We start from the raw sequence: 23,177 nt of genomic DNA, 5'->3' as shown, positions 1-23,177 counted from the left end.
ATATCGTTTGACCACGAACAAAAAAACACGGAATCGCTCAGTAAATCGCCATACGACTCTTGGAAGAAAAACGATCGCGCACGCGAACAATCGCCTACGCAACAGCACACGCGGAAGCATTTACAACGCTTCCTCAACTGTACAAGCCCTCGACAGAAAGCCGCGACAGTTAATCTAGTACTACGCGAGCTTCTTTGTGCGTCGAACATTACATCACAAAGCAGCACTCCATCCATCCATCACCCCCGGGACGGAAATTGGCGAATGACGTCGGTGTCTGAGAACACGTTCTCTGTAGCCAGAGAAGAACACTCACGAACCCTTTGAACTTGCGAGCAAGGGGAAATGAGTGCTCGAGCGTTGCTCTTGCAGCTCTCGCCGCCCGCCCATCGGGCGGTGCGCTGCTGGCGGATGGGAATGGTTGGCGATTGGGGGAAAATGCTTCCTCGTCCTGACCTTGAAAAATTATTGATATGGGTAGGTACATGGCGCTGCTGTGTTCTCCGCTCCTTCCAACAGCATGTGTGTTTGTTTGTGTTTGTGTATGTGCGCGAGCACGGGGTGGAGGTATTTCATTTGCAAAACTATTTTCGGTCAAGCCAAGGCCATCAGCGACGTAGTCGTTGCCGTCGTTGTAGTCGTCGTCCTCGTCGCTGCCGGACCAGAAGTTGATGAAAAAAATCAGAATTAACCCCCTTCCTGGCATTCGGTTAGTACCAGAAGAGTGTTGGTCCTCCCAATGTGGTGACCAGATTTGCCTAATTAATTCGCTTGTTTTGTAGATTTTGTTTATTTACAAAAATTTGCATTAGGTGATTCTTGTGAAATAATTTTCAATCTGATCATAACATTTAAAAATGAATCATTTTCAATCTGGTTTGATTGCTCCACTGATAAGGTTAGGAAGCAATAAGTGGTTGATTTTTATTTTTAATTATTGAACCACATGAAGCCTTCAGTATGATACTCATGCGGTAGTGAGAAAAGGTCAAAGAACAAAAAAAAAGTTGTCACGCAAAACGTGCCCCGTGTTGTCTGGTCACTGTGTCCTCGGCTCTGACGTTCTCGAATATCGTTCGCTCGCAGTCGCCGAGCTTGAGCTTGACCTTTATCTGGAGGGTACGGAACCGTTGCTGCTGCTGCTGCCAGCAGGCGTTGTTGTGGCGAACCAGCCGAACGGGTCGTGAGGAAGCGAGACTTTTTCGTTTCTGTCAAGGCAATCTTTGTTGATGTTTCTGTGTGTGACAACGTTCATTAATTGTCAAACATAGAACGCGCGGGCAGGGTTCGGTCGGCGGGTTGCTGCGACTGAGCACCCGTTAGGCACCACCGCGTATCGACGAGTTTTCTTTTTTCGAGATTTTCATAATGCTAATCGCTCGATTCACCCCACTGGCACCGGTGATGGCGGCGATGGTGTGAGTGACCCGCCTCGTTCTGGTGCCGAGTCAGTTTGTGGTGGTGGCGATACCGATGGTAGTGTGGTAGATCGATATGACGTCGTCCTCGCACGTAGGCAGCGCGCTTGGTATCAGCAAGCGAGCAAAATATTCTTTTCTTCTTACTGCTGTTGCTGCGGTGTGGATGTTTGCTTTGCTCGCTCGCGCTCTAACATATCACGCCAAGGTCGACGAACTGAGTTCAAGGTTTCGGCAGCCAGCAGCAGCGGCGGCAGAAGCAGCTTGCCGTGCGCGTACTGGCGGTAGGGGCTTCTTATTATTTGCTCGAATTTGCTTGTTTTTTGGAGCTTGGCAAAATATGTATCTCCATTGGTGCGCGCTTCTTCCCCCCGAGAGGCGACTTCTTATAATTTATTTGGCCTTACCGTCTGCAATCAAGCGAAGCGAGAGACGGAGAAGCCAATAAACTGGAGACGAGCGAAATCATTACCTCTGCCATGCGGCGGATGATGAGTTTCGTGTGCATGGCTCGTTCTCGGAAGGACAATGAACCGGGCCGATTCTCATCCAGAGTTGATTGGAAACTGAACTTTCTGGGAGTTTATCGGTGGGCGAAATTGAATGGGCAGGAACAGGTTTTCAAAACATAACAAAGGAAACTATTCTTAGTTTTTGATATTTGTTCAGCATGTTTAGATGAATATTTTAAATTTGATTAGAATGGTCCAATAATTATAATTCTACTTCTTTTCGCACTTGTATTTGAACATATTTGAATTACGTCATCAGGCACAAACATCAAGTACTGAAGACGATTTTTCTGAGGATGTCTATTTATGCGTACCCGGAAGTAAATTCATTCTTTATGGACGATGCTAATTAATGAAAACACTTTGGGTTTTTGAAACTGATTACCATGTGTGATGAAAATAATAATCAGCAATGTTAAAAAAATGAAGAGGCGCACCCATGGGTTAATCACCTTCGGCATTGATGAACCCGAATGAGTTATTAAAAACAGCAAATTTATCATTTTTTTTTAACCTTACACTTCTATCGTTAGTGGTGATGATCGCAGACTTCCTTTTGATAAATGCCAGTTGCATGTAAAAAGCGTTCATAAATGATCCAGTGAATATAAACAACATTTTCGAGTGTCAAATAAAGGAATCTTGTAGACCAGTTGAGCTTAGTATGTTCCATACAATTGTCGGCGTTTTCTTACAAACATGGCGAATAGAAAGTATCTTCCACAACAAGAAAAGCACATTATTCAGGCTTGAAAAAAGAAAAACATGAGCATCAAGCAAATGAACTGCAGCCAGAAAAAATGGTACATAAACCATTTTTGTCAATTTTGAGTTTTTGAGTCAACTCCACGCTCCGGTAAATCGAGGCCTAATTCGATTTGAATGTTTCTCGAGAAACAATTCGACAAGTGTTGGTTAAAATCCTAACATTGCCGTCAAAAAAAGGATGCGAGTACCTTGTCTGAAACCGGAACAAAGGGTAGCTCGAATGGAATTTTCCAAATCTAACATGAACTGGGACTGGACTTGGTAATTTATTTAAAATCTGAAGGATTTGTGGTGATTCTAATTTGCGTGCATTATCGTGATACATAAACATTTTTATTTTCATGTGGGTTATTTTCAGCGATCGAAAATGTTTAATCTCGACGGGCCAGACAGATTTAATGCATATTGGCCTGACGAAAGGGTGAAATTCTTTTTTCAACGCGGCACTTTGGATGGAAGTTGTCTGGTGCTTTCTATTCCCGTGGAAAGATGGATTTGGCGTACACTTCCAGTAGTAGAGGCTTAAGTATTAGATTGCTAATGGCGCTTCATATCTTGTGGTCAGCATGTTTTGTTTAAGACGGAACTTTATGTGTCAGATATGAACGTTTCTCATCACAGTAGCCCAATTTTCATACTTGAGAACAAGCAAACCAAAACAATAAAAGTTGACATTCACGGTACCGTCCAACCCCTTTTGCAAAATCCGGGTTACTATGGTTGAATCATGTTAATCAAAAATGCTGTGTTGGACAACAGCTCCTTGAGAGTTTAAGGTCACTCCTGACGGAATCCAAGATTAAAAGTGCTCGCGTTTTCAGGGGCACACCACTCGGTCAGAGGCGGCGCACAACTGTCATTTTGCAGCATGCGTGAAATAATAAAATGACAGTTGTGCGTTACTTCGGTATCAGAGTGGTGTGCCCCGAAAACGCGAGCACTTTTAATCTTGGATTCCGTCAGAGTGACCTTAATATTTATGGTTCTACTTTTCCAGTAAAATGAACAGCAAGGGACTATATCAGAACCCTCCAAGTAAACCTTCTGCTAACCACAACGGTGGTTGATTCTAATTTGGTTGATCGGGAAGTCTATCTTAAATCTTTTTGACAAGCCAAAAAAACATTTATCGATACTGTTGACCACCCTGATATCAAATTTTAACATTTTCTTTATAATATTTTGTTATGTTTAATGAAATAAATGAATTTTAATTCAATTTGAAAGATATGTTTATAAATTTTTGGCATAATTCTTGCCTAAGTCTTGCATAATTCTAAGAAGTGTCTTATGACGCAGTGTATTTTGAAAAAAGAGGGCGGGCTCATTAATCTTTTTATCGGGCTTCATTATAATTCAGGGCTTGGGTCAATTGCAGTTTAAGAGAATTTACTTTTGGAAATAGATTTTCTTCATTATGCGTAAGTACCATTTTCTTTTTAATTCGGTCTCCTTACAGTACAGTCAGTCTACCACAGTCTACAATCCACTGCGATTGCAAAATAAAAACCGCTTTCCAATAGGTTTCGAAGAAACATTCGAATGAGAGAGGATATCGAGTTGTAGAGGGTTTACATCAATTTAAAAATGGAACATCGAGTTGCATAATATCGAATAAAAGTGGGTTCACTATACTGCAAATGAAACTCTTCTGAATGTGTTGGCTATTTCTCTTCAATTCTCATCCTTTATAAGGACATGGAATCAGCATGTACATAATTACTTATTAATATGCTTTTTTACTTTATAAATTTCCACATTGCTTAGGTATTAGTTTTCTAAGATTTTTTAAACGACTGTATGGCACTATTCTGATTTTTACAATCCCGAACGCCGTGATACAAAAGCCATTACTCCAAATTAGAGATATTGAAGATAATAGACAACCAACTGTCAATGGTTCTCAACCAGTACGGGTAAGTGGATCATACGATTCCCGAAAAGTTTTCTCCTAACCTGGGATTGGACCATGTGTAAGATGATGTTAGAGGTTTGGAAAAATTGTAACCCGGCAAACGGGACGAGCATCGCACCAGGAAAAAAAAAGTCAAAAATTGTGGTTGTGGAAGAAACTATTAAAGACCACCAAGAAGAGGAGAAAATTAGGATGCAACAAGGAATACCACAAAAGCAGATCCCCGAGATCGATGACGAATACATCCCAAGGACGTTTGGATTTCCCAACGGTTCGCAGCTGGTCAATGACATCAAGGTAGTTATGAAGTAAAAGACAAAGAAGCTAGAGATAAGCCAGCATATGGTTCTATTCGCTTCATTAGGATCTACCGATCGCACCCCGCCGAGAAAGAGCTCTCCCAACCTCAATAAATAATTTTATTTCAATTGTATTTGGCTCCGTAAAGTTTTAAGCAAACGTCTGAGCACTAATAAACAAATGATTATCAAAAAACATCTATTTAAATAATTTGATAGTTTTGATCTTAAAACAAGGCACAAATTGCTTTCATGAGTGCTTTTTATGCAAAAAGGATCAAAGAGTCCTCGTTATTTTGATTCGGTTGGCGGAGATATTTATTTATTTATTTTTTTTTAACTTTGTTAATGTGTTTTTTTTTGTTGGCGGAGATAGAAAACGGCGGTTTGCTGGCTGTATCATGACGAGAACGACCCTTTTCAATACAGTTGTAGCAGTTGCCAATGTTGAGAGATTGAATAACATTGTGTAGATGGGTTTCGGACGTCAAAAACATTTCAAAGAAGAAGTAGCATTTTCTATTCCTTGTAAAGGCAAATTTGTTTATAGCCTTTTTCCAGGAGACACAGTACTTTATATGCAGACACAATGGGGGAAAGCGTGTGGAGGAAAATCATCCACTCCACAACATTCTTATATGAAAACGCATGCACCAAAAGAATGAGCCATCAACTCATTCTCACTATTCCGTTCCAACGTGTTCTATGAAAGTAGGAGTTTTTTTTTTAAATCTTTTTCAGGGAGGCTTGCAACCCTGAATATGGTGTCGTTCAAAAGAAATAATTAGTCGCTTACCAAGGCGATTTCCAATAGATTTCCTTCCCAACTAACATACTATTCTTTTCTAGTGCGCTCATGGAGATGCAGAGGATTCCTCGGTCTCCTGTAGCAATGAGTGTCAAACTAATTTTCCTCCCCTTATCCTAATTGATTGTGATGACGTCACCGGCATCGTTTTGAATTAAGGAAACTCCGAAGCATGTACAGTCAGAATAGCTTTCTACTCCCGATAAAACTATTCAATTGGTGAGCAGTGCATTATTTGTTGTTTCTCAGCCAATCACGACTAGCAACTACGATGTGTACAGTCAATCAAGCTAAGATAAGGTAAGCACTGCAGTCATCTACCCAGTCGACTTATACCGGGGAAACACGGACTACGGAAGAAGAAATTATCAACCCTAACTCATTGTTTCGGGAATCGTTTGCTACGAAAGAAATATTATCTAGTCTGAACCCTTTTTCGAGGGAAATGCGAACATTAAAGAAGTTGTCTTCAACTTTTTCACACTATTTCGGAAAAATGCGTGCATTGAAAGAAGCATTCATTTACTCTGTCGTCTTATTTTACAAACAAAAACCGGGAACCGTAAAAAAGGAGTCATAAATTCTTGATTTTTATGGAATAGAAGCCATCCATTATGTCAACTTATATCAGGAAAACGCGTGAAAGAAGGAGTCATCTACTTTTTCACACTTCTCCGGGGAAACGATTGCTTTGCAAGAGGGAGTCATTTATTGTTTAGTCGAACCGTTTAAAATAAAGTTTTCTACTATTTTGCTTTATATCGGGAAAGCGTTCTTCAGAAAAAAGGAACCATCTACTTATTAAGTCTTATTCCAGGAAAATGCGTGCTTCGATGAAAGTTTTTATCAACTCTCTGGCCTTATTCAGGGTAAAAGCAAGAATCTCAGTACACAGTTCTTTTTGCACGTTTTTGTCGGTCCTTTTATGATCGAGTGACTTCAAAAACTCATCTATCAAATCTATGCAAGATGTTTCAAAAAAAAAAAATTTAAAAAATAAGAAAAATTAGGTGATATTTTATATACAAAAAAAACAATGTGAAAAGAGCGCCAAACGGAGAAAATGTAAAGCATATAAAAACAGGAATCTGTATACAATGCAGCTGAAAATATGTTCTCGAAAAAACAAGTAGGAATATTCTTTTGGTATCTTCAGTAAATGAAAGCTAAGAAATTACTTTTTCTTCAATGATTTAACACCGAGTATTTGAAGGCAAGAATTATTTACGGCACACGGGGGAGTTGTGGGAGGGGGGCATTTAAACATCGGCCAGAAAACTCTTTTATGAGACAGTTTTGATCAGTTTATCGGAACTTGATAATTAAGTTAGTGAATGGCTCCGCCTATTAATGTATTTCTATTTCCATGTTATGATCCCGAGCAGGAGTGACGACCTTCATAACAGAAATTGGTATGAACTAGCCTTGCATATGAGGTAAAATGCCCAAAAATAATACCAAAAATAAATATGCAAAATACTTTAGGCATTCTTGAGGTGAGCCAGGGTTGAAAGCCTACCAAATAAAGGCAATTCAATTCAATTACTTTAGGCATAACATGCTTAGGTATTTCAATACCAAACGAATAATAATTTTAAATACGTGTGGTATTGTTATAACAGAGCATGTTATGTCTGAAGTATTAATTTTTGGTATTTTAGGCTAAACTAGCAAGGCTAGTTCATAACAGAGTATGGTAACAATAACAAAATGAGGTATTATTGACTTAACTTCTCCTTCTCATTATTGGAGCAGACGCCAGCGAATGAGCTACCACTAGGTCTGTGTGAAAGGCATTGAAAAGCGCGACACAATTTTTTCACTCTGTTCTTACCGAGACAGGCAAAGCATTTTTCACGAATGTCACCTTCTAAAGACTTTTGGGGCTTTTCAAAACGCGTGTTTTGCTATAAGAATATCCTCTGTATCTTTTTCCATTGTCGAGTTATATCAATTTATTTGAAAAAATATGATTTTAGTGAAATTGGTAAAACATGAGATAAAAAAAATAACATATCTCCAATTTTTTGACATAATAAAGAATATTAATTTCTCTTTCAAATGCCGTGTGAACATATTTTTTTAGTCTGCCCTAATCGGAGATATCGACTTATGAAAAAAATGTAATTTTGACTGAAAAACAATTATAACTTTTGATCGGAAAAAGGTTTTGAGCATATTTACCCATCAGAAGTTGCATTTTTTTGAGCTCTAAAAGTCACCTGAAGACGACTTCTTCGAGAAATCTAAAACAAAAAAAGTAGATCAAAAATACTGTTTTTTTGTGGTACACCCTAATCCAATTAGGTAAAATTGCTCTAAATCAGCCTACTTAAAAGCTACAGAAAAAATTTTTTTTAGCAAAATTGATTGGAATAAGCTGCGCTACAACTTTATAGAACATAACATGTTAATATTCTGAGAAATAAAAAAAAATCTAATTTTATTTATATGATGGGCCACCCTATTTTTGGTAGAACCATGATGATGGCCTTACTATTTCGAACAATTTTGTAGAACAACAGTTTTTTCAAAAAAAATATAGTTTTGTCGTAAATGCTTTTTCCGCGTAAATCTGTATCCTGGACCATAGTGCATTGGCACATTTACAGTCGTGCCGCAAACCTAATCCGTTCCAGAAAAAAACATCTCCATCGGCATATTCGACAGATCCTCGAACCTGTTTCTTCAATTGTTTATAATTCTATTCCCAGATAAAATTTCTGATCATTTCAATGGTCATTCCTTATAATGTTGGGTAGAGAATTGAATCCTCGAAAAAAAAAAGACGCGATGAAATAGACCCAACTCTGATATCCAGTCGTTAAATAAGGCTCGCGGGCCGCTCTTTGGTGATTACTTGGAAAAGCAATGTCGAGGACAAACAACAGCCGCAGTATATCATGTTGGGCAGAGAATTGAATCCTCGAAAAAAAGACGCGATGAAATAGACCCAACTCTGATATCCAGTTGTTAAATATGGCTCGCGGGCCGCACTTTGGTGATCACTTGGATAAGCAATGTCGAGGGAAAACAATAGCCACAGTATATCCATCGCCATTTTGTTTGAAGTAGACCGAGAAAAAACAGCTTCATTCTTGCCGTGCTTTTTCTGGCTTCTTTTAATCTAATTCAAACTCGTCTTATTCAGGACTATCTAAAACTTACTTGATAAAAAAGTTTATTTAAATATAATTTCTAATCGGCTTTGCTTTACTCAAATTTGGACACGGAAAAATCCAAGCGGCTAAGTATTACGAAGTTCTGCCAACATCGATTCAGCATGAAATAATTAAACAAAAAAAATACTTCTATCATGTGAATGATTTTTTAGGACGAGGCTCATGGCGAGAAATTGTGGCAAAATTTGGTGTTTCCTCGCTTACGATAAATGAAAATTAGTTTCGAAATTCTGATACTTCCACATGTTCTCAAAATGGATAGCAGCTATGGACACTTAGTCATGTTGATTTTTTTTGTTGTTGTTATTAATAAACACTGAACAGCTAGTGAATTTTGTTTTACTTCCTAAAAGATTGGTAAAATTTTTCATTATTTGTAACGTGATCACTCGATGAAAAGGTTGTGCCAATGGACAGATTATTTAATACATTGGTTATGTTATGCGTGACAAATTATTTTTGCTTGATCGCTGTCGACAGGTCAAGACAAAATGTGAGCTGGATTCATGATTGATTTTGTCATTACAACAAAACAACTCTCAGTAAAAACTCAAATTCTCAAATCTCATCCACGATTCAAATCAAGCGCGAGGGAAACCACACCCGACTCATAGGCCAGAGAATCGTCCATGATTCGACTCGCGATTTGCATCACTGGGTGATTTTTGCGTGTTCTTCTTCGTTAAATTCATCGGAATAGCTTTCTTTGCTTGAAACAATGGATAACAAATCCATACGTAAACATAAAATACGCTTCGATTGGGTGTTGACACTTTTTGGAGCGAAATCATTTTTCAGCGAATGAGCGAAACGATGCGATTCTGCGTGAAAAACTCATGCGCGATGCTCTCCATGCAGAATCGCAATCGAGTCAGCTCGTGCATGAAGCTTCGGTGAGTTAGATTTGAGCATGATTCTACCAACACTGTTCTCAGAAGCTCCACCCATATGATGATTAATACCATTGTAAGCTGCTCCATCTTTGCTTTGACTAATGAAGCGAACGTAGTTTGTCGCAAATAGCCAATGTTTTGAATTTTAAACTCTGTCTTTTTGGTAAATGTTTGCGTTGTAGCCATCGTTTTTGGCAATACATTTTCATTAACCGACATGAAAAAACGATACTAATCCAGAAGATTCAAAAAATGTCCACCAATCTTTCGAAGATTTGAGAAGCTTCTTTTTCTTATTTTTCCCAACAAAATTTTAATAATAATGTTTTTATCCATGACAATATAATTGATTTTTATCCAAATTAGATAATTAAGAATTATTATCTCTACGTGGTTATGTCTCAAACGTTACCCATTGCTCTTTTTTTTGCTAAAATAACATGGCAAACAATCATTATTTCGTCTTGATCGTCATACCCACATTTTCATTTCCGAACAATTTTTAAATTGAACGTTGTGTAGATTATGTTTTTAAATGAAAAGGTTTTTTAATGGAATCGAAATTTTCATTGAAGTTGAATTTTTAGTTCGTAGCATTTTTCCTGTGGCACAAAGACGATGAGCCTTCAGATGGACACTGCGATATGAAGAAAATGTTATCTATCTTTTATAACGAACCTCTTTTCCTTTCTCTTAGAACAAATTTGCACAAAAATCGCCTCAAACACGTCAAACTGAGCAAACCGTCGATCAATTTTTTATTCATATAGGGGAAATTAAGGTTCAGCAGCTTTGTTCTATTATCGTCAGAGGAGTTTTTGTCGACCAAATGTTATGAAATTTGGGCACAATATTCTTTGATATGCAAAGAATGTTTAGGCCAAATTTGAGCATTATCCTCTAGTAACCAGTAACCATCAACTGATTTTCTCGTATTCGACAGAGGGCAAAATCGATTGGTCATTGCATTGAAAAGCTATGAAAAAATGTCTTATAAGATTCGTTTGAAAAGGCGATTGTAAAAGTTCTAAGTTGTGCATGACACTAAGGCGATATCAAACAATTGTGTCGAAAACGCCATCCTTACCGCTAGGGGATTTTTTTTAATTTGTGTAAAGGGGTTCCAATTGACCTTGGCAGCCAATACGCAAAAGGTAAGTTTGATTCTTGTTCCGGTTCAAGATCTTATCGGGTGACAATAATTATCGATACAAATATTTTATCGGTAGCTGTTTAACCTTGACTCGGAAGACAGATCGAATTCTGATTCTACGATCTGGAATCATTATCGTTCAAAGATATGATGTCATTTAATATGAACTTCAACAGTCAATTCACCTGGCCAGCTCATAAATTTGTTTAAATGAATATTAAACACCTTCCCATGTATCGTCGTAAGTAGCCGAAAACAAAATCATCCGAACGAGCAACTAATTGCGCGACGACATTCAATCAATCGACGACCGATCATGAACCCCCGAGTCTCACGACAACGCGCGCGCCCCAAGTTGACATTCAAAACCTGCCGTCCACGGCGACGTCACTCGATATATAAACCCAAACAATTACGATAGTCTGGCAGTCGACTGGCATTCACATATAGTTCCCCCCGGCGGCTAAAATGGGCGCGCATCTCGGTAGTGGTGCATGGTGTTTGTCGCTATTTAGCGGGGCTTTTGCGTAGCCAGCCTGCCAGCCGAGAGAACGGCGACGTGCTTTTAAATTAGCACCAGCGTAGCGGTGCGGTGATGGCGGCCAGACGTAGTCATTCAACATGCAACTCAAGGTCCTATAACCGTATATTCTAGCTCGCTAAGTTTATTTCCGCATTATCTGCCCCGTTGGCTGTGTACGGGAATGTGCTCCCGCTTGCGTTGTATTTGTGCCCTGTCCGTCCGTCAGTCAGTCGTTTGATTATGGTTATAAAACGGCACAAAACACTTGCGATCGACGCAAATCACAGCAAGCGGTGCACGTGGGGCCTTTTTATCGGAAACGTGTGTGTTTGCTAAGCAACCGAACGCACAAGGTAGGCCATGACGCCGACGTTCGAACGTTCGTTTGTTTATCGCTTCGGTACCCTTGCAGTTGCGAGTTTCGGCGATGCATTGCAGCGCTTCCGCACACTCGATGAAAACGCTGAGAACAGCATTCTGGGTCCAGCTAGAAGTTTTTTTTTTCCGATTCGCGTCTCTGTTGCTATACCCTACTCGTCTTCAAGGTCAATATCAACGACTACTACTGGATCGGCGCTGACGTTGTGTATTTATTACTACCACCGCTGTAGTCTTGTCGAAGCGTGAACTAATCCACTCGACTCAGCACGAGATACATATCAACTGTAGAGTGGTAGTGGCGTGTAGACGCGTTCTGATACAAGGAAACGGCGACGTCAGGCTGACCTTGAAGATAATTTTTCGCAAATGGCGGAAACGGTGCCCTTGATGGCACCCCGGAAATCAAATTCCAACATTCGAATTTTTTAGATCAGCACGGGGCGAATGAATCGATGACGATTTACTTGGCATTAGTATGGGTTCGCTAGGCGAGTAGAGGATTTTGTTTCAACTTACCAGAGTGGGCATCGAGTAGGAAGGGCAATCGCGAGCACGTTGCCGCATGGAAGTAACCTTTTCACGCGTGAATTCGCACGTGTCCATGTGCGCTCGCAGTACGGCAGCCAACAGACGTGGCTGGTCGTCCAACTCGGTGGCCAGTGCCCGCTGGTTCCCTCGGTTCTGCGTGCTTTGCTGCATAGCCGCCAGGATGCGGGCCTTCTCGCGCTTCGGAACCCGACCAAATCTGACCGCTGTGAAAGGAAAGAAAGATAAAAGAAAAACGTTTAAACTCCCATCATACCGTTCGAAAATTATGTCTAAGTAATGAAAACGGACCCAGACAGGAAGTGTCATCCTTGGTCACAATGACCTATTTCTGAGAAGCTGAAAAAGTATCAAATGTCGACCGTCCATAAAAACACGTTGACCTCATCTATGTCTGCCGGCAGCACCTGATCGCGGTGCCAGTGCCCTGACCGTCAACCACATGACTCATTCAAACTCATAAAACCGTCACTTTTAACAGCCCGCTGCTGCTCTGCACACAAAAAAGTTTCAGACGAGGAAGCCCCCAGCAGACACCAAGGCTCGTGGACTGAATAAAGTGGTGAAAGGGTTCACCCTGCTCACATTTTTTTGCCTTTGAGACTTTGGTTCGTCGGTTTTCGATCGGAAGCGTCCTCCAGAATAAATGCATCCGCGTACCAAAGCAAGCTGCGTGAACGTGAAGGATGTCGGCCGTACGACCTTTCATTGAGATCGAGCCGAGCGAATGAGAATATCGTGATCTGCTGATCAACACAAAAACGCACAACGAGGCCGCTTCCATGGCGGTCTTAATAACCTACTTAAGTCAGTCAGTTCCGTGTCAATCGCATCGAGCGAAAGCCCACCGAATGACCTACTAAACGGGGCGAGGTGCCGCGCAGCGACATTATAGGTTGAACGACCCCCATCGAATACGGACCTACAATAGCGTGAAGAGTCGCCCCGAAAAAATCGAAAGCGCACTCTGGTTTAATGACCTTCTCGGTGTTACTTTTCACTTTTTTTGCGTTGGACCCAGACGACGCGGACTTGGCTGGTGGAATTTTCGGCCACCTCGTTAGCTGCTGCACCAGGTGCAAACCTGCAGACGAATGGGTGGCGAGGGGGGTTCGAAATTCACTTTCTTTTATCGGAGACGGCGGCGCGAGCCCGCGTCTTTAATCGTGCGAAAGAGGGTGCAAGTGAAAAGTGAAAAGATACCAGCCCAAAATAAGCCAACCAACAACCAACCAGTCGGTATGGAAGACGGCGCAAGATGGGAGGCCGAAGAGACAGAGCGTGGAGGAAGGCCAAGATAAATAAAGGAAAAGTGTGTTACTTTCACACGGTGACGAAGGCGACGGACGCCGCGGTCGTGGCCGCTCAGCTGATGCGCAAGATGTCTCTCAACGCGCGGGGAGGCTCGTGAGAAAACGATCGATAGAAAGAAGAGGCACGATACGAATTCGGAACTCGAGGCACTGCACTGCGTAGCACGTTGACCGGAAGAGAAGGGGGTCATCGTCGTCGCGCGTTGGCTGCCCGGTCGGATTGATGCGAGTGAAATGGGGCTAGGTGATCGATAGAGAAATTACAAACAGCGTCGTGCCGCATACCTCGCAGCAAAGAGAAGACAGGAGAAAGGAGGAAAAGCGAAAACACAAACAGATTTGGCCTTTATTTTGACTGCGAGTTAGAAGGTCTTAATTGGGCCGTTGTTGCGCCAACAACAGCCGGGTGCGGTTCGGGTTTCAGCCGCTCGACTGTCTGACCGATCGATCAAGGTAGGCGCGCGGTACGGACGCAATGAACCGAAGGTGAGAGTGCCATGCTGCATGTTTCCTTGTTTCACTTTCATCTGCCTGTTGCACGTTTTTGGAATAGTAGGCTACACACGTGAAGCGCGTCAAAGTGAGCTGCGCACGCAAGTGGCACAAACGGAAGAAAGTAGGCAACGCAATCACGTGGATTTATGATTAGGACTTTTCGTTTTGCGGGGGTTAATGTTTGTGAAATTTGAACAAGTTGTGCCTGTGAGTTGCAGTTGGTAACTAGTGGGATTGCAATTTGTATTTTTTTACAATCTATTTGCCTTTCATAGCAAAGGATGTGTTTATAACTTTTTGAAACAAAGAATTTAATCCCACAACTTTGTCACAGGCTCAATAGGCTTCAGTACCTCATTCTTGGGCGAAATTCAATTAGGATTTTTCTTATAGAAAGATTGATCTTTACCAATGCATCAACATATCATGTATGCACATGCAAAGTGACAAAATAGAACCTGCGACAGATTTTTTTCCGGGGATAATAATAACAAAGATACAAAATGTTTTGAAATCAACAAAAAAGAAATAAAATATTTCTGGTAAAATTCTTCATATCATTGTTTTGCATTGTATCGTTTGCAAACTTTGGTTCTAGTTATCGTAGTTTCTGTAAATATCCGGAAATCTAACCTTGATTACGAACATTTCATCGTATTTCAGGAAATATTAGAGCACGGAAGGCAAAAGATTCTTACCATATTGTGTTCGTGTTATGATAAAGACTTGTTGTGAGGTGCGTTTCACGGATTAGGACATCTCTGTGTATGGCCTGTAGCCGTTGATGGTGGGGGTGCTTACTTGATTCAACCCAAATCATAAAGTGATAAACATTTGAACATGTGAATGTTCAAGCAATGTTCTGGTGACTCAGCCTGAAGTATCGTTGGCTTAGAATTTGATTCTCTTCAAAACTAATTTTCAAAAAATTAAATTATCAAGGAGAATCATTAAATCCTTTTTTCTGGATTAAAAATAAGACCAAATACCAACATTCCATGTCATTACTAATGGGTTTGAATAGTTGATCAACAATAAATTAATCATTCCATCACCCATCAGCTGCTGGAAAGCGCAATTCCAAAGTGAAAAGCAGCGATTTTTTTTGTCGGTCGCTTTCTCTGCGAGTGAGTGATGATGGCTCTCGATTTTGCTCTCTTTCGCTCGACTCGGTAAAAGCAGAGTGCGCTCCCCGTGCCGTGGGAGGTCGGTTTTCGGTGGGTGGCGCGGATGGTGTGGGCGTTTGGTAGAATCAAGGTCAAAGATCACAATTATTCGCACACTAACGAGAGGTCAAGTGCTGGGTCGATGGATTGGGGTTTGTATGGTTAAGGACGCCATTTGCCGCCCTCTCGCGCGCGTATGTAAGGTAAGGCAATTGGGGAAGAAACTGCTCGCATGTTCAGGTGATAACGATGATGGAGGGATGAAAGTAGTGGATGGAAAATTTCAACCTACGTGCATTGTGGTAGGAGACAACTCCCTTCAGGATACCCTTCAATATTGGTAGTTCTTCGCTCATGTTTTGTTCGTTCGTTTTAATTTGTAAGATTAGTTTGCTTCTAAATTGGAACTTTTTCTTTGGTACTGTTGTCACTGCTATTTCTTTGCTTTTCTTCTGTTATAAATATATCAAACTTGATAGGTACACCGTTTTCTATGAGAATTCTTCCTTAAAACGAACTAATGCACAAGCATAACAAGATTATGCCGTGTTTTTTGCGATCTTGTGCTTTTCATATTGTTTCACTTGGAAATTGATTTTCACCGCAGTCGTCATACACGTCAAATTGCGTTTCCAATTCCTAGCCATCCACTCTGCTGGAAACAGGCGGCAAACAGCGACGAAGGAGCGAGATTTATGCGGCACACTCTCTAGTCACAGTAACCCATGCCAGTCAGCCAACCAAGGCAACCAGCCAGCACACTTTCACTAGTCGCCGTGTGCGCTGCAGAAGCCTACTTGTTTTCACTGCTCTGCTTTTCCCTCTTGCGCCGCTCTCTCTTCGAGCACTGCTTGTATCTTTCTTTTTTTTTTTCACTACGTGGGTCGGCTTTTCCTAGCTTGTTTTCATTTGTAACTTCACTAATCACAGCATTTGCGCCTAAAGAGACACGCTTTTGCTTCCGCGTAGCTATTTATCGCACACACAGATTGCTTCTGGAGATTCGACAGCCTTATCTATTCGAGCAAATAGTTGGATATCCATACGCCACTGATTGAGATCAGATTAACACTCTTCCTCTAACGCCTAGAAACTCCCAACGCCGTGCACCTTTTTGGCTCCAAAATTTGTACCCTTGAAATTACGCTTCCTGATGTTTTTGACGGTGGAGAGATCGATCGATCGAGATCACGACACGCGATCACGTTTTCACAGCTTCGATAAACTTGCCAGGCGCGCACTACTATCCACCGGAGGAGTGACTGCTCAAATGCGACCACCGACATCAACGAACTAACTGTAAAGCTCTGCCTTACCTTACTGAACACCCAAAGAGCCCCCTTCGTCGGTCGATGCGCGATACTCGGCACTCGAACTCCCCGCTCACACTGCTGCTGCGAGGAAACATGGGCCACCCGCTCTCGAGTTCGATATACAACATGCGGAAAAGCCACAAGCAACAGCCATTATTGAAAAGCTCGCGCTCTGCCACCGACATGGCGGGAACTCACGTTATCCAAGGAAGACAATGTTGAAAAAGCCATTCAAAGAATCCGCTGACCCTGGAACCGAAGTCGCTCTGCCGCACCGTGTGGAGTCGATCAGGAAGAGTTTCTTTACGATTGGCACTTGGAGTTCTGGTCACTCACTCGCGCTGTGCTCTCAATCGGCGACGGCGCGCACACATTTTTGCGCATCTGGAGTCTACGCGGTTCGGTGAGAGTGTCGTTATAGTTGGCCTTGAACTTATCCGAATTGAATGTTACCAGCGGCAACCACCGCACCGCACCAGTGACTACACGTGTATATACCCACATGTATGCTTAGTGGCAGAGTGGTTTATTTTTACACTCGTACTCGCACCGGGGGCTCCTGGCCGTTCCCGATGGGGAAGTTTTTTCTTCGTCATGAGCAATATTCTTCTATTAGCAAACATGCCAAAAATTGCTGAACGAAAATTGACATTTTCGCTTGACATCGTTTGACCCCGCACAGGAAATTACGTCGTTGGCATTAATGCGATAAGCGTCATTCCTGCGCCCACGCGCTCTCATCATTATTTGCTTCGTGCTGTGGAATTCGAGCGAAATCGAATTACATTTCCTTCTAAATGGTCGTCATCCTGTTGGGATGGGTTGGGTTGGGTTCGGTGGGTGCAGTTAGTAGCGGCGATTGTTTGCGACAGCGAGCACGAAGACGAAGCGACGCAGACGGGAAGGGGAGTGTAAGTGGGATGGAGGTGAATAGAAAAAAAACGCTGTCCTTGACTCGTGATAACCTTGATTCACCCCCTATATTTATTTCATGTTTGCGCTTGCTTTGCTTTGCTCCGCTCTGTTATATACAAAAAGGCAAAGCAAAGCAAGCGAGAGACCAGCCCGCCGCCCGACGGTCGGTGTGGTTGCTTCGATGCGATGGTGGAAAAGTTCGCTCTCGCCGGGTCTCTCCCGAAAGCTTCTCGTGAGTGACTGGCAGCATACAAACGGCTGGGAAAATGAGCTGTCAGCATAGTCGAAGCTCGTTGTGAAGCTTCGAGCGGTGAGCTTTTCGCCTTATTCGCTTCGTCTGAAGCTTATTCAACGTTGTCGAGCAGCATCGCATGCAAAGGTCGCCCGTTCGGGCTCGAATGGTTGAACTTTTTTTTCTGTTCGAGAGCCACCCCCAACCCAACAAGCTGCCGGCGGGCGGTCGTTCAACGGCCTCACGCAGTTCGCTGCTAGAAGTAGAACGTTCCACTCCGCTGAACCTCTGGGTCGGTGCTCGACCCGGCAGTAAAGCGCACCAGCGAGGCACGGCGCAAAGTTCGATGACTCGATAGGGTGATGAAATAATGAGGTTACCATCGTTAGTGGGCTCGGTTATGGGTATGTTGGTGCGGATAAGATGGGGCTCTAATGATTTCCATTTCCATTTCGTGCGGAGAGGTTATTGACGTGAAACTACGGACATTAGTGCGGCGAGGCATTCGCACCAAAGGGGAAGCAATTAATTTCATTCGTTGCTCTGAAGTTCGTGCTTGAGAATGGTAGTTTTCAATATCATAACTTATATTATAAAGAATCGAAATGTTATCATGTTTTATATAAACCGTTAAAATAGAAGAATCCGCATCGCCTCGTAGCCCAGTGTACAATTATCTCATAAAAAATATCATGAAGACCTATATATATCGAAATAACTTAGTTTTCCAATTTTTATGAACGTAAAATATGCAAGGGACGTCAAAATAGAAGAAAACTCATAACCGAAACACACGCTTAATTTTGTGACCAAATAATCTCGGAAATCTTCTCAACAATCAACTAGTGCTAGCTACCAGTTGATTTCTCATATCGTGAATTACAAATGCGGCATGTAAACCGAAATAATTTTATTTCTTGAATTTGTTATCCAGATTTTATTAAATGTTTAAAAATAGTGTTTAGTCATTACATAAGAATCATAATTTATATGAATGTCTTCTTCTCAGAATTATTTCAAATGGATTTATAAATATTTCTTTGATTTTTTGCACATTGGGGAGTCCAACGGGGACTTCAAAAATTGACATCAGACGTATTACTGAGATGGGAGGCTTACGATTGTGTAACAGTACATATATTAGTTATCCAAAAAAGCGTGACAGAGGGAGAAGGGTCGAAAAATCTAAAAAAAGTAGTGGATGTCATATTTGAATCTTCTCCCTACATTAATAAAGATTTAAAAAAAAAATTTGAATCTTTGGGATTTTGTTGGGTCTCCAGTAGCCTTGCGAGAAAAGGCGTAGGATTGCCGATTCAGAGATGGCGAGTTCGATTTTCTGTCAGGTCTAGGATGTTTTTGGGTGGGAAACATTCTTGACTCCATAATAGAATACTAAGTCGTAAAGCAGGCCAAGTTCCAGTTGGAATGTAGAGCCATTGAAGAAGAAGATGAAGAAGGAGGATTCTTTTTATACAGACCCCATTTGATTTTGGCAACATAAATGTTTCGAATGTGTCGAACGGTATTCTCATAACTTATTGTGACACTAGAAACACTATGACGATTTTTAACGCAAATTTTTTAACGATTTTTTAAACTTTTTTTGTCGGTTTCGGGGTCTAACCAGTTTTTTTTAAGCATATTTTAAATCTAAGCGTTTTTCCTTAAAAAAAATTTCAAGCGATTTTTTCACGATTTTTTTTTAAGTCGTTTCACGGGTCTAACTAATTTTTTAGGCGGATTATTAGATTTACGCGGTTTATAAGCAGTTTCCAAAATGAATAAAACAAGATGTGTTGCCAAAATCGAATGGTTTGTTGCCAAAATCGATTGTTGTCAAAATAGAATGGCTTTGTTGGCAATATCGAAAGTTGACGAAATTGAAAGGACTCTGTAATACTTTTTATTGATAATACAGCAATATTGATATTAGAAAACCTCTTCAAAAGTCAGGGGACTGTAATCTAAAGTTATTTGGGAATATCGCCAACGAAACGTTACGTTTGATGACATTTTGGCGAAAGATTACGGCAGATTCGATGTTGACAACAAAGTTATTCGATTTTGCCAACATTCAATTTTGACAACAGAATCATTCGATTTTGGCAACATAATTATTTTCCCGGATTATAGATCGGATGTATGTTTTAATTATATTTATTTAATGGTTCCTCAGTCTTACAATTTTTACAACGAGTTTATTATTTACCCGACGTTTCGACACGAGGATTGTGTCTTTTCAAGGGGAACTAAAATATTTTCCCCTTGCCCCGAGTCGAAACGTCGGGTAAATAATAAACTCGTTGTATAAACGTAAGACTAAAATCGAAAATCGAATTTTTGTTTTTGATGCCAAATGACTTAAAAATGCATGAAACGTCGAAATCTGATGTCATTTAAAAAAAATTGAAAAAAAACGATTTTTTCTCTTAGAAATTTTTTGGCACTTTTTTGGGTCCTTTAGCATCAAAATAGAAAAAAAATTTCTCCTTGTCTTGTCTTGTCTTGTGAGAAAAAAATAAAGTTTTGATTAATTTTGAGCACCCCTAAATCATATCTGATTTAGCTCAAATTTTGCATAGGGGGATATTTTTGGCTACGAAAACGTTTGCGTATCGTCCGGTGTTAAAATTCGATGAAAAAATGTTCATCATCTGAAAAAAAAGTCCCAAAAATGTTCTAAGAGAAAAAATCGATTTTCTTCAAAAAAATAATTTTTTTTAAAGTGACATCAGATCTCGACGTTTCATGCATTTTTAAGTCATTTGGCATCAAAAACAAAAATTCGATTTTTGACTTTTCCTTTGGTTCCCCCTTGGGGAAATTTGCATGGGTAAAATTTTTAAAACTTTGATGAATTTTAGGCACCCCTAAATCATTTCCGATTGAGCTCAAATATTGCATGGGGTCATATTTTGGGGTAATGAAACTTGTGACCAATGTCGTTTTTTGAAAATTCGAAAATGTCATTTTCATTGGCACCCTAGTATTCAGTCTGTGCGACTTATGGTTGAAGACAGTGATCCTGGCTTTTAAATGACTTTTAAACTATGCATTCTAAGTCACGATGCTGCAATATCTCAGTTGTTGGATGCAATTCCAATAGAAAGCTCACTCTCGCAGCTGCTTGTTGCCTGATTCGAAAAACGGATTCAAATCGGTCAATTTCTCCCCGCTAATTCAATCTGTTCACGTTTTTTAAAGTCAATAACCTCCCTTACTCGATTGCCCTATCAATACTTGCATCAATACCATGTGAAAGAAAGTTTATCATTGTGAGTCCCATTCAATCAAACGAGCATAAAACTGAATCGCAATCTGCCAACCATCGATCCCGCGCGCCGCATGCATGTACCAAAGCATTCAACTCGTTTTTGACTCATTCGATGAGCATTGTCCGGTTACGACACCGCAGCTCCTCGCCACCTTGTGCACCATTTTTCCCATTGTGTGTGTGTTGTTTGTCCGATTGCGTCGCGTATGAATTCACAAAACCGAATGGCATCGAATCGAAAGTGAGAGTGCTAAACGCTGCGGTTCCGGTTCGGACCCCATCGCATCGCATCGCATCGACCAGCAAAAGTGGGCCATAAATTTCGCCTTCCCATCATCGGGCAAATACCTACCGCACAGTTACGCCCCGGCCCGGAGGCAAACGGGTAGCTCTTTTTCCCAATACTGTTTTGGAAAGTCTCCAAACTTGCAGCTCCGGTCCGTGTGTGAAGTGCACGACGGACGATCACGGCACTACTTGGTGGGGAGCAAAGTGAAATTGTGTCTATGACCTCAGTAGGCTGGGTGCTCGCTCGTTCGGCTGTAGCGCTCGCAGCCTGCTTTGCCACTTTCCATTTCACTATGAAATACAAATATCCCCTCTCGGCCGTCATCTCCGACAACCATCCAGCTCACGGCACGGCCCGACGGAATGCCACGTTAGCGGCGGGCTGTGATTTTTACATAAACGTCATCCACAAGAGTTCACTCACCCCGGGCCGGCTGAATCGTGCCCGTCTGGTGATTGGCTGATTGAAACTGGAAGGCACTATCGTTTCGAAACGAAACCGAAATTTCTTACTTTCACCATCGGCAGCAGCAGCAGCGCACCACACCGCACGATGCAATGCGACGCAACGATATAGCCAACAACGACGTGATCGGTCGGATTTAGGCGGTTTCTCCAGTTGGCTTTGAGTGATGCCGCCGCGCCGCGTTCCGGAATCATCCGAAACTGGAGCAATGAAAAGTGCGAGGAGCAACAATGGAGAAAAATTGTTGCGATTGCGCGCGTGTTTTCACTATCATCCGTTGTGGGAAAGCTACCTAATGAGTTATAGTTTGAGTGTTTCACTCGATTGACTTCGAATGACGGAAAGTCATGCCGAACTTTCAAATTTTGGTTTGGTCACGAGATGATTGGCGCTACTGATGATCAACATGGCCTAAAACAAAGTGATTCATTAGAAAATTCTAGTAATAAAGAGGGGAGTGTACATCATCAGATCATCAGTTTTATGTTTGTGATTTTAAATTGCACTAAGCACTAAATTTTGCAACAACAAAACAACCAGAACTGGAGTTTTATTATTTCAGTTCTAGGATAAGATGAAAGCGGGAATGTACGTGGAATGTATTTCGCTCTCTCAAGCAAGCACCACAGTAGCCAATGCCACTAGCAAAATATTAAAAAAAGGATTGTGACTGAGATGGGAATCGAACCCACAATCTGCAGCTCAATGCGATACAACTAACTGCATGACTCTAACTGCATGGCAAAGGAACTCACAATGCTTAGAGAAGTTTTGCCTTTTTTAGCCCAATAAAACGTTTTATTTCAGATGAAAACAAATTTTATGTATTTTATAAGGATTGTTTGCTTTCATTCTTTCGAACGCTCGCACATTCAACATCTTGAATTTAAAATAAACTTGAAAGTGCTACAATCTTTAAATATGTATCACAGGTCAATTTTTCGCAAAGTTCATCGTCCTAGAAAAAGTATCACATTATCAGAGCTCCTGCCGTGCCAAAAGGTCATTGCAACTGGTGAGATCCGGAACCGAAAATTATGGTGCCAAATGGAAATCCAATGGGATTTCCACCAAATCACCAACCCTCAACCTCCTCAACTATCATCATCACCATCATCGTTAATTCCATTACCACCTTCTGGTTCGATCCGAAACGATGATTGCACGGCTCTGATGATGAATCCATTTGAATTTTCCTCCTTCGGGTCGAGATAACACGGTGCTCCCCACATGCGGGTATCGCCCGCAAGTACAATAGAGCGCGCTCGTGCACACACACGCACGCACACACATACTGACTCGTTGACCTACAAT

The 23,177-nt window shown here is 41.3% G+C and overlaps 1 protein-coding gene across 6 annotated transcripts in view; it reads right to left on the bottom strand.

The window, feature by feature from the left end:
* The window catches only part of LOC134227501 (ecdysone-inducible protein E75-like), a 220,689-nt gene that overhangs the window by 4,406 nt on the left and 193,106 nt on the right, over positions 1–23,177 (bottom strand). For all 6 annotated transcript variants that reach the window (XM_062709040.1, XM_062709041.1, XM_062709042.1 and 3 more), the window contains one exon: positions 12,369–12,604. In XM_062709040.1, coding sequence (XP_062565024.1) covers positions 12,369–12,604 — 236 coding nt within the window. The remainder of the gene's footprint in view (positions 1–12,368; positions 12,605–23,177) is intronic.

Source organism: Armigeres subalbatus, chromosome 3, assembly GCF_024139115.2.
Source record: "Armigeres subalbatus isolate Guangzhou_Male chromosome 3, GZ_Asu_2, whole genome shotgun sequence".
Classification (NCBI taxonomy): Eukaryota; Metazoa; Arthropoda; class Insecta; order Diptera; family Culicidae; genus Armigeres; species Armigeres subalbatus.
Note: the sequence above shows the minus strand (reverse complement) of the source record. Positions and strands in the feature narration are given on the sequence as shown.